Source organism: Tympanuchus pallidicinctus, unplaced genomic scaffold (genome assembly GCF_026119805.1).
Source record: "Tympanuchus pallidicinctus isolate F22 unplaced genomic scaffold, pur_lepc_1.0 scaffold19, whole genome shotgun sequence".
NCBI lineage: Eukaryota > Metazoa > Chordata > Aves > Galliformes > Phasianidae > Tympanuchus > Tympanuchus pallidicinctus.
The window spans coordinates 4,350,274-4,362,624 of record NW_026294710.1 but is presented as its reverse complement, the minus strand read 5'-3'; the positions used below and the strand labels follow the sequence as shown (position 1 = coordinate 4,362,624).

General features: G+C 45.3%; 2 protein-coding genes across 8 annotated transcripts in view; one reads left to right on the top strand and one right to left on the bottom strand.

The window, feature by feature from the left end:
* The window catches only part of KMT2E (lysine methyltransferase 2E (inactive)), a 54,387-nt gene extending 46,491 nt beyond the window's left edge, over positions 1-7,896 (top strand). For all 4 annotated transcript variants that reach the window (XM_052680836.1, XM_052680835.1, XM_052680837.1 and 1 more), the window contains 4 exons: positions 1,977-2,278; positions 4,135-4,223; positions 4,697-4,788; positions 5,618-7,896. In XM_052680836.1, the coding sequence (XP_052536796.1) occupies positions 1,977-2,278; positions 4,135-4,223; positions 4,697-4,788; positions 5,618-7,132 (1,998 nt within the window). In that variant the 3' untranslated portion in view covers positions 7,133-7,896. The remainder of the gene's footprint in view (positions 1-1,976; positions 2,279-4,134; positions 4,224-4,696; positions 4,789-5,617) is intronic.
* Positions 7,897-9,555: 1,659 nt separating this feature from the next.
* The window catches only part of SRPK2 (SRSF protein kinase 2), a 132,495-nt gene continuing 129,699 nt past the window's right edge, over positions 9,556-12,351 (bottom strand). For all 4 annotated transcript variants that reach the window (XM_052680888.1, XM_052680885.1, XM_052680883.1 and 1 more), the window contains one exon: positions 9,556-11,175. In XM_052680888.1, the coding sequence (XP_052536848.1) occupies positions 10,991-11,175 (185 nt within the window). In that variant the 3' untranslated portion in view covers positions 9,556-10,990. The remainder of the gene's footprint in view (positions 11,176-12,351) is intronic.

Here is a 12,351-nt window from a genome sequence, read left to right as displayed (position 1 = left end):
CGTACATTCATGGCCAGGGGTGCTTTGGTCCCATCAGGTTCCCTTGCACTTCTCAGGGTGCATCGTACCAGGGAGTGGCCATGACTGTACCGTCACAAGTTGCTTTACCTCTCTTTGTACCCAGACATACCTGTAGCAAGGTAGTAGCTGTGTTCTCACCTGGTCCTGACCCTGAGAAGTTGAGTAGTTCCGTTCATATTACTGTATCCCTGCTGCTTTTGCAAAGCCAGCTGAACACACAAGTTGTTAAGATTTGTTTAGCTGCTGCTTTTACCTGAAGGTGAAGTGAATTTCCCCTCAAATCGCAGCAGCACCTGATGGGTGCATCGGTAACACCCTGTTCTCTTAGTGGCAGGCATTCTTTTCCTGGTTGTTACTGCTCAGTGCTTGCACTGCACTAATGCACAAATGAAAAACTCGTGGTTCTCCCTCTGCCTCCCCTGCACACGCTCAGAATTCCTGTCTAAAATCTCGCTTTGAGGAATCAACCAGAGGAAATTGTACCTCCGAGAGAATGCTTTTCTGCTTTTGTAAGGATGCACACACAAATTCAAGTATACTTTTAGACTTTGCAGTCTAAAAGAAGGGGGACAAATTTCACTTAAGGTGAGGGGAGAATTCAGGATTTTTGTAGAATAACAGTAGAAGCCCATGAACTGGTGAGATACGCATGTCCTTACGCAGTTATTAAAGGAGGGGGTTCTGTATCTCAGCATCTCTATGGATGTTTCCTTCTCTTGGCACTTTACGAGTTTCTCATTTCAGTATGGCTGTACATGGTGGCCACAAATCACAGATGTAATCTGTTCTTAACATTTAAGCTTCGCTTCAATCTTCACGGGTTCCCATTCCTGTGATGTGGAAAGTATAAAATATTTCAGAGCAAGATCGGTTCTAAACCTTGACTTTCTCCTAGAAAAAATTAGGTGGTTTTGACTTCTTATGCTGCCATACACATGAGTTTTTAATGGATAGAAAACAATCATGTGGGGATGTGGACAGAGCAGCCCTCTTGCTTTCTAATTCTGAGTAGAATTGGATGTCTGCTGTTAGTGAGGACTAAGCAAGTTCCCTGATACGTAGCAGGAAAGATACGAAATGAGACTTCCACAACACAGATTTCCTTAAAAAAAGATGTCTGAATGTCAGCATTTCAGCATTCTGCATCAAATTGTGAAGATACATAATGAAAGCATTTGAAAATCTTTTTTTTTTTTTCTCAGTGGAAGTAATCTATTAATATTCTTGAATTTAAAGCTATGGAAGTTTGTGTTCTGTTTTACGTGAGAACTTGTCTGTATGTGTGTATATGAATATACACACATAAATGCGTGTAAAGTATGCACACAGATGAGAAGAAGGACTGCTCATCTCTTCCTGGGTCATTGGTTTTGGTAATAAACGTTTTGCTTGAAATTGATCACTGAAGTATTTTCAGAATTGACATTGTAGAATACAGAAAAGACACTGATTTAAAATAAATTGTGAAAAGAATGTCATGAGGCAAATTCTTTATGTTAAGAAAAGCATGCGAAGAGTTCAAAGACTCTCCTGCATAAATCATGAGATTGAAGCCGAAGTTTAGTAGATTTTTCACACAGGATCCAGGGTCAAAGTGATTCAGTCTCAAACTCAGCATTATTTTATCAGTATGTTCTTTGCATTTCCAGGAGGATCCACAAAGTACTTTGTAGCTTCAGCCAACAGTATGAATTCAGCAGCAAATTTTTTTGACTTGTGTCAACTTCTCCCTCTTCCCTGAGCAAAATGCACACCTCCTTCTCTTGGCATCTTCTTTGTACTCATTACTGCCTTGGTGCCCCGTAAATTTGCTCCAGATGTGATGAAGCATTTTCTGTTAAGCTCCATGCATTTTCTTTTAGAACCAGGTAGATGGTGTCTTACTGAGGAAATGTATTCAACTGAAAATGTCAAGAGGGAAGCAAGTCAACTTTCTTCTGATCTTTTCTCCATAGGTATCCTTGCTAGAATACCGTAAGAGACAACGAGAAGCTAGAAAAAGTGGCTCAAAGACAGAAAACTTTCCCTTGGTTACTGTATCTCCTCATGCTGCTGGTGGAGGAAACATAAGTAGTAACAGTGGTGCTAATGATGGGTTTAACAACAGTGGTGAAAATGGGGAGCAAAGTGACAACACTGCAAGCCTGCCTGTACCACTGCCAACTGCTGTTTATAATGCAACTCCAGAAGATGTGGGCAACAACAGTGCAACCAAGGAAACTTCTTCCAGTGAGAAGAACGAGCCTGAGGTTCAGTGGTAAGTTGCAAATTGACAGGACAAAAGTTCTGAGACATTGCTTAATTTTGTGTCACTTCTATTCCGAGTCTGTTTTGTTGGTAAGATTACTGATCTTTTTCAACCCTTTTTTCAGATTGGAACAGTTGTCTGACCTCTTACCTCAGCAGTATAGCAGATACTTCATAAAGAAGAGAATGTATAGAAAATTATCTGTTATATATGTCAACTTACTTTTATTCAGGGTAGTTGTTTTTTTTAAGAGTGAATAAAGCTTTAGCTTGAACAAGACAGGTCACCTAGTTCTGTAGGTTATAAAGTTTTCTCACAGTTCACAACTGCCCTCAAAATAAAATGGCATTACATTTGTTCTGCAGTTGCACAGATCCTGCAGAGTGTTCTTGGTAAGGTGTGTGAAGGTGGGAGCCGGATGGAGAGGAGAGGGTGCTGTGAGAGCAGAGTCTGCTCTTCAGCACGGCCTCAGCTCTGCGTTAAGCTTCCTTGTGTTGCCACTGCTTCATCTGTGGCTGAAGATTTGTTCTCTTAAATTTCAAAAGCTTTTACAGAAGTACCGTAGGGAAGAAGGAAATTAATTACCTGTGATGATGAACAGAAGCTTCCAGAAGACTGTGGGAAGTCTTTTTCAGTGATCTAGTTGGAATGCATTTTTGTTTGCTGTTACTTACAGTGTACAGTGACAGCATGCAGTCTACCTAGCAGTTCCTTCTGCTCAGGTAGGCAGTGTGTGGAGACACTTGCATAGTTGCTTATGGTGGCTGGATGGCTCCCCTGTGTGCAAACTGTATGCTGTATTGTACTCCAGATATTGTACTGCCAGGTATTCCAGCAGCCTTAAAAGCAGATGCAGTGTGAAGGAGAATGACATAGGATGGCTTCAATTTGTGCAGCTTTTCCCACTGCGTTCTTTGGTAGCCTGAAAATAGCTAGTCATTCTGCCAACTCTGTCTCCAGAATATTACTGGAACAAAATAAGCACTGCAGTTCTTTATGCGGTAGTGAAGGCCTGAGAGTGTTGCAGGTGAACATGGGCTGAGGCGTTGAGCACCACTCTACATAGATGCTCCAGCTGCTCCAGAACAGAAGGAGTTTGTGGAGCCAACTAAGGGACAACGTAAGTGCAGTCTTCAGTATCTCACTGAAAAGTGGCTGTAAGTTCATTACACAGAAGGCAGTGTATGTATTTCAAGGAAAGAATGTGGGGAACAGGCTGAACTCCAACATTTATTTCAGTTGCAACTGCATTGTAGAGTATTGCCATATGTTCTTGCCTAAAAGAATAATGGAGTTTATAATCAGAGTGCTGTCATTACTGTTCTCGATCATGTTGTGAGTGTGTAACTGATCGTGAGAGGCATAGCTGTCATTTCACTCACTATCTAGCAAGGTAAATCTGGAAGCTTAAATAGTTTACACCTGTGATTGTGTAATATTCACAGGTGTGGATCCGTTATTAGAGAGCAAGTTATTTTTTAGTAAAGATAGGGCTTTTGAAGGCTGCTTTCTACAAATGGAGAGTATGAAGCAATACTCAGTACCTGTATTTTTTATAATGTGCATTTTGGTTTGTCAGCTGAGAATTAAAAAATAAACCACAAAACAACTCCACACGTGTATGGAAGAAAGGAATTGATATTTCTCATAATGTAACAAGGTTGCAGGAAATTGGTGTATTTAAAACGCAAGAAAATAGACCTAAAATGGCTAACAAATGGCATTTCTCCTGTAGGGTGAGTTATTTGGCTCTTAAGTACAGTCAACCATGTGAGCTTTGTGCCCCAGTATTTGCATATATATTGTCTGAAATTTGGTCTGTGGGAGTACATCATCTTAAATGAGAACATGCTTCCTTCTTCCAGGACTGCATCAACCTCCGTGGAACAAGTGAGAGAACGAAGTTATCATAGAGCTTTGCTTCTCAGTGATCATAGGAAAGACAAGGACTGTGGTGAGTTCACTTAGAATCATAGAATCATAGAATCACCAAGGTTGGAAAAGATCTAAAAGATCATCCAGTCCAGCCATTCACCTATTCCCAATAGCTCCCCACTTATCACACTGAAGGTGGATCCCTCTAACCAGTTCCCCCGCTGTAGCCCTTAATTGTTCTGATGCTGTGTTTGGATCTGCTTCATCTGTAGAGGGAGAGTCACCCTGTAGTCCATGGTCACTGCCCCATGTTCAGTCTCCCACCTTCATCTCATTCAAATCTCGTTTTCCAGTTGCAGCTTAAGGTCCATTCTTTCACTGAATGTATGGAAGGTCAGTAAGCAGATGACCTTGTATGACACTTGATGTATTTGAATGATCTCTTACATAAACTTCAAGTAGCTCTTTTAAAGTCAAATACAGGATGCTTAGTTTCCTTTGCAAGATAATTTTTTTCTCACTATGATATTAATCTCTAACTTTTGTCTGTAGAACCTGATTCTGAAAATCCAGAGCCTACTTCTGAATGTCCATCCCCAGATACTTCACAGAAGACGTGCAAGAGTCCTTCAAAAGCAAGCAAGGTAATGCACTGCGTATGCAGGTGCATGTAACCGTGTGTACGTGTCTCCAGTTGGCATCGTGCTTTACTACTTAGATGAAGATATGTGTGACATTTCTGTTAAATTACATAACATGGGTAAACATCTGTGAGCACATTTGCAGATCTTCCAGCATGCTGAAAAGTTTGTCTTCCTCCAGTAGCCATATCTGCTTTTCTGTGGTGTGTTCTGTAGGCACAGAAGAGGTTTTGTCAGTGGATTCAGTATTGTGTCAGTTCTGCAGGTGAAATGCTGAAGAACTGACAGCAGTAAAATGGCTGAAGTACTCCTGTTAGCAGGAGCTGGCTCTTGCCAGGCCAGCACTAGCACTGCTTCTCAGTAGAGGCAGTGAGACATGAAGAAAGCCACTGAGGAGTGGCGTGCATTATGAAATGCAGCAATTCAGGTTGTAATGACCAGTCTCTTTGCTTGCATTTTGCCAGTTCTAGGATGTTAAATCACTCTGAAAAATACTCTGTTTTAGTAGTAATGATTCCTTTCAGACTTGGAAATATGAAGCTCACAAATAACAGATTCTGACTTAGCCCCGACAGGCCGTATTTCTGTTACTACTTCCAGATGCACTTGCTGGTCTTTGATTTTGGAGTACAGTTGGTATGTACTTGCTAGAAATGATGCCTGTGCTAAGTTTAAGCTTCCTCCTCTTACAGGTTGTCACATGTCAAATGCATTCTGTGCCTTAATGTTTTTCTGCCATCATAAGAGAGCGCTATTCCGAGAAGCTGCTTCTTGTTTTAATGCTTTCATAACTAAAATGTTCTGAACGTTTTGCCCTGACTCTTTTTTCTAGCCCTCTTCGCCGAGTCCTGCAGTTTCAGCGCCATCACTGGGAAAAACACCCACGAAGCCAGATTCACACTGGGACACTGCAGCTAATGCACCAGAGGCCGAAGGCGTGAATCATCCAAAATCAGAGCTGCAACAAAAACAGCTGACAAATAACGTCCAAGCACTTTCAAAAACTCATCCATCTCAATCACATCTGCGCAGTTCTGCTGAGCAACTTTCACATTCACAGAAGTTGCCTTCTGCACCTTTGAAACTCCATTGTCCCCCTTCGCCTCACGTAGAAAATCCCCCGAAGCCATCGACGCCCCACACGCCCGTGCAGCACGGTTATCTCTCACCAAAGCCTCACTCGCAGCAGTTGGGATCTCCGTACAGACCTCATCACCCACAGTCACCTCAAGTCGGAACGCCCCAGAGGGAAACGCACCGTGGTTTCTATCCCGCAGCGCCAACCCTTCAGCCCAGTAATCAGCAGCAGGCCAGCGGGCCGCTGTTCGCTCAGACAGCTTCAGGACAATCCTCGGCTTCTTACGGCCAGTTCAACCAACAGAATCTGAACAGCAACGCACCACCTCCCCCACCTCCTCCACCCCCTTCTTCCACCTACTATCAGAACCAGCAGCCCTCTGGAAACTTTCAGAGTTACAGTCAGCTGAAGGGTAGCATCCCCCAACAGACTGTGTTTTCATCCGGACCAAACCAAGCACTTCCCGGCTCTGCGGGTCAGCAGACAGTGCCGGGACACCACGTAACCGCAGGGCATTTCTTGCCCTCTCAGACCCCCAGTATTCATCACCAGGCTTCAGCGTCTGCTGCTCCTCCTCCTCCGCCGCCACCCCCGGCTCCGGGCCCTCACCTGGTTCAGCAGCAGGGCAGCCATCAGCAGCATTCTGTAGCACACGTCGTCGGCCCGGTTCACGCTGTGGCGGTGGCTCCCGGATCTCACATTCACTCTCAAGCTGCCGGTCACCACCTGCCGCCCCCGCCTCCGCCGCCGGGCCCCATTCCCCACCACCAGCCTCCTCATCCTCCAGCCGGACACCAAGGTTTGCAAGCACAACACCAGCACGTTGTAAACTCTGCTCCTCCTCCCCCTCCGCCTCCCCCGTCCAATGTCATAGGCTCGGGGCACCACCCGGCGTCGGCACAAGGCTTGCACCACCCGTCGCATCAAGGACCCCCCCACTTTCCCTCAGGCGCTCACACGAGCGTGTCCTCCTACTCCTCGCAAGCCCCCCACCACACCACGTTAGGACCCGGACCTCAACATCAGCCTGCTGGAACAGGGCCTCATTGTCCGCTCCCCGGTCAGGGTCCCCACATCCAACCTCAAGGACCAAACAGTATTGCGACCCCCACCGCTTCAGGGTTCTGCCCGCACCCTGGCTCAGTCACGCTCCCGCACGCAGTGCAAGGACCGCAGCAGGCGTCCCCGGTGCCCGGACAGATCCCCATTCACAGAGCACAGGTGCCGCCCACCTTTCAGAACAATTACCATGGCTCAGGGTGGCACTAAAACGGATCCCCTTAATCCTAACATTTTTAAATGTGCTGTAATATAAACTGTGTATATTTCATATGTACCTACGGGAGGTACTTTTTAAAGCTTGTACATGATACTTTGTATAAAAGCAAACACCAGTGCTCTCTCATTGTATCTTTCCATTTTTTGCTTTTTAAAATTCCCAGAAACGTGCTGTTCAGCCAGTATTAGGTATTCCTTTTTATTTTGTAAGTGAACATTCCAGCTGTTTTTTCTGGCAGTAGGTTTGATGCTGCATAATCTTTAAAGTTTTATCGTTGCAGTTAAATTCATTTAGTGAATGTTTTCTATATTACTTTTATACATATGTAATTAAGTAAGTACACAGGCTAAGTGATGGCACTAACAACTTTTTTTTTTTCCATTTTCTTCTGTCGACAGTTTTGTGTGCATAGAGATAGAAAACAATGCAATACAAATTTTTATAGTTTTGGTGTGGACATGGCTTTTTGTTTCATCAGTTATTTGCAGAAAATGTAATTTAATGTATAGACCGTTTCTAATGTCTGAGTGCTGTAAATACTGTATTTCTTTTGCTTGTAAAATTGCTTAAAGCTGCTTTCATTTGATAGAGTATTGTATATAATAAGTCTCTTTTGCAAAAAAAAAAAAAAAGTGTGATCTTTGTGAAAGTAGTACAGTATATGATCTTTAATTTTTTTTAATATACTGTCACATTGCAGCACTGGTTGGGCATTTTAATTCATGTTAATAAATCACAATTATGTCAGTTTTAACCACTTGTCCGGAAGGGGTGCTGTGTGTTGAGGGCTGAGCACAGAGAGCAGCCCTGCCTGCTGTGTGGCTGTTCCTCCTGTGTGGTGTCTGCTGATGGCCTTCCTGTCATTGCACAGCTGGCTGTAGAAGTGAGTGCAGGAGGGGGATTTTTGTTCCCTTGCTGAGCTTAGAGGTGAGGAAGAATTGTTTTGATTCAGGCAGGGTGTGCTGTCAGGTAATGCTGGGTACATTTATGAAGTATGTCAGTTTACTTGGTGTTAACCCATGCATACCAGCGTGTCTAACGTATGCTGGCACGATGGTGCAGCAGGGCTCTGTCAGATGTTCGGATCTTAGGTACAAATCACGGCACTGGCTGCACAGGTCAGTATGTGCCTTCCTGCTTCTGCTGGAGCTCTTACTGCAGTATGGTGGGAGTGAAGCATTGCAGCGTGACTGTGGTGTATGAGAGCGTCCTGCAGCTCAGCAGTGAGTGCTGAATTCTGCTCACGTAACAGAACAAATGCTTGCTGGCTCTCTTTCAGAACCCAGAGAAGAAAACCAGCGTGCACCTTCCTCTGCTCTGGCTGCTGGAAAACCTGCCACTGGACAGGATGGGAAATGACAATTGCTGCTCTCTGAGAAAAAGTGGTAATTCTTAGCATACAGACACTACTGGGTTTACTTAAAATTATCTGCTCATAATTATCAGAAAAGTACTTTCTGTTCCTTCCCTGAACAGGCATTGGCTCTGCAAAACACACAGACGTGATACGGAACACGCTGTGTTCTGTGCGGTCGTGCAGTAGAAGCAAATTGCCCAGCTACCAACCAGTGCAGCAGAAAAAAGAAAAAACCCAACACACTCCTGAGAAATCATGGCCACAGTTCACAGCTGGTTAACCAGAGCCACCTCCATCTATGACCTAATAACTGTTAGCACTTTGCATTGCAGTTACCGTGCGAGCGGGTGCAGCAGAACAGGCCCAGCATTGGCTCTCTCTCTCCCTATGGTTGGTTCTGTCGCGGTGGTCAACCAAATGGAAAGGAGTGCAGCGGCGGTGAGTCCCTCATTCGACTGGCATTTAAACTGATGCAAACGCTGCTATTCTCTGTGTATTTAAGAACAGCCCTGAAATCAGTTGCAGCATCCAGACACAACCAACGGCATGGCCAAGTGTGAAGCGTAACGCTTTACCTCTCTGGATTCCTTTGTAGCCTTTTGTTTCTTCTCATCAGTGTCATCCTTGAGGCCTTTAAAAGCGGTTCCTGCGAGAAGAGGGAAGCAGAAGGCAGAGGGACCTGGTGCTGGCACCCCGTTGGTGCAGGGCCGCAGCACAGGATGAGTTTCTGCACCCGTAGCCTTGGCGGTGTGCTCCTTGGCAGCAGGGTCTCTTTTTGGATGAGGTGTGTAGGGGTGTAGGGAGGGGGTAAGCGGCTGCTTGCTTGCATCGAGTTAAAACACCTTGAATGAAACACGGCTCAGTTTGGTCTCATTTCATTTAGCACCCCACCCTGCCCCGTTTCCCTGCGGAAGGATCGGATTTACCCCATGCGATGTTGGTTACGTGAACAGAGAGCTGCGCTTCAGCCTGGGTCACCCCCACCCACCGCCAGCACGGCGCGTCATTGTAGCCAACAGTGGCTTAGGGCTATCAAAGATGCCAATGACAGCACACTGAAAAAACAAAACACTTTAATTAGACAACTGCAAGCACCTCAAACAACTGGTTATTGTTACAGCATGGGGCTATTTTCTCACAATCTAGTTATTGCAAAGGCATGTGAATAAATTTCATATGGACAAAATCAGTAAAAAGTGGCACCATAGTTACATGAAAATCAGAACTAAGCTTACATTCATCCCACTGACTTCTAAAAGAGGCCAAAACACACCTCCGTATCGTACATTCTAAAACCTGTATTGCCTATAAGCCTCAGTCTATGTAGCTTTTTTCCTAGGAAAGCGTAGTTTTGCGTGCAACGTACAAAGAGCTGTATGTCTAGTTATGGGAAAAATAAAGCTAGTGCAATTTGTTTTAGAAACATGTAAAGCTATGAATGGGATGAGCATGATCTCGCTTCTTGCATTTTACTCACTGCACTCTAAATATTTGCAGCTGTCCTCCCTTTGCTGACTCAAGCACACACTTTTATTATAAAAGATCAGTAATTCTACACAGAGTGGTTCTCATGCTCGACCTTTAATTTGTTTCTTAAGGTATAGTACAACTTACAGTGCTTAGAAAAAGGCAACACCATATGGTACCATGTCTTCACTATCACATTGTAAGGGAAATTGCTTTTTTCTTTCCTTAAAAGCACTTAAAATAGGCAAAAGTTCTAAAAGGGAGTGCTAAATGATAATGCATACTTTATTAGAAAGAAGTCTAGCCTTCCTTTAAAGTGCCGTTTGGGGAATGAAATCCTGTAAACCAGAGCCACTTTGTTTAAAATCCAATGAACGGGAACTGCTACAGAATAGAAAGTTTACACAATTCCTTAAAGCAGTCTGAAGTCACTACATGCAATTGGTTTGCTATAAAGCTCTCTAAAACTTAGTAGCTTTACTCTGAAATTGAGTCCCCGGTCCCGTATTTAAATGGAAATAAACATTTACAGGGTGCATTTACATACACTATAATACAGGAATGACGTCCCTTTGCCAGAAGATAAAATTGTACAGTTCCTTGCCATAACTCACTTCTGACTTCATAAATTTCTTACGCTTGTAAATTATATAATATGCATCAGCTAAAATAGTTTTTTCATAAATAGTTACAAAACTTGCCAAAACACATGGGAGGAAGTTTCTTTTGTTCAAAAATCTGACATCTGAATGCCACACAACACAAGAAACAATGCTTAAAGACACGTTAAGTGTTTTCTGAAGAAAGTGGGTGAGTAAACTACTAGCTGAGGACAAAAAGACTACCCTTCCCAAGAACACAGTGCACGAAAAGCAAAATGTCAAACAGTACCTCAAGCAAAATAAAGGTCTGAGGATTGAAGCCAGCTCACGTGTGATCCTGCTAGAGGATTTGTGACAGTCACCATTTAGGTCCGATGCATTGCAAAGTGGTTGCTGGCTTGTTTTATAGCTGAGAAATTCTGCTAAGAATTCAGCCACGGATGCCTAAGGCATTCTCCAGCTGAAGCACGTTTCTCTGGGACCATTTCTAGCATGGGGATCAGGAAATCTGTAAACTGTGCAGCGTCTTCGTGAGGCCAGCCGTACTTCTCCACAAGCACATCGAAAAGACTCCAAGGCTTCAACTTCGTAATGTGTCGGAGTTCTCCTGCAAACACAAACATTACCAGTATTAGGAAAATGCCCCTTTACCCAGTAGTGACCAATCCTTGTTCAGTTCTTCTCCAAGAAGCGCTATTTAGTAACATCAGTGCACCACGTGCCTGCTTGAGGTTCTCGCAATGAGCACAGCCAGCGTGAAACCAAGGAGGGATCCTTACACCCACACAGCACTGGGGCCAGCCTGTGTTTTCCTCTTGGAATCACAGAACATCTCGGAGGGGGGAAGGCACCACAGGGATCACTGTTCCAGCTCCCGGCTCCACCGCACCGCTCAAAATTCAACCCCTATGTCTGAGAGCACTGCACCAACGCTCCTTGAACTCCAGCAGCTCCGCGCCGTGCCCACGGCCCTGGGCAGCCCGTTCCGCGCCCACCGCCCCCTGGTGCAGCGCCTTTCCCGAGCCCCTTTTCCCGCTCCTCCCCTGACGCAGCTCCATGCCGTTCCCTCGGGCCCTGTCGCTGTCACACAGAGCAGAGCTCAGCGCTGCCCCTCCGCTCCCTGTGAGGAGCTGCAGGCCTTCCGTTTCCTCCACACAAAAGCACCCCATCGCGCGCTCGCAGGCAGCAGGAATACTGAAGGCTCTGCTTTCTCATCAGCCCACACCCCTGAGTCTCACAAAAACTGCTCCAATCTTAATGCACAAGTCTCAGCAGCACGGGTCACGCTGCCACGCTACGTGACATTTGCCATCAGTGTGGCTGCAACTAGCTGCAAACCGAGCCAAACACAGAGGTCTGGCACTGAAGGCTCTGCTCCATCTCTGAGGGGCCCAGCTGACTGCTCCCACAGAATGCCACCACCAGTGCTGCCCGCATCATCTTCAAACCCACCAGAGCATTGAGCCCCACCAAAAAGGTGGCACGTGGCCAACCTGGCAGTGTGATTCAGACCAAACGAAGGATGTGACAGCTCTTCTGCCATCAGGCTTGGCAATATACCTACGTGTATCCGCAGGCTGTCAGCACTGATGGCAAAGAAAGGCTCTTCTGGCTGCTCCTGCTCCGCTGCCACCTCCCTGCTTCCCAGGCACGTACCTGGGCCTCAGCCCCTGTGCGATGCTACAGAAACAGCTCTGTGGGCACTTTTACCCTCATCACGATTCTGCACCTTCCGCAAACCGCTGGGGCTGCCAGTGGGTTCTCAGCCAGCACTGGAGGCTGA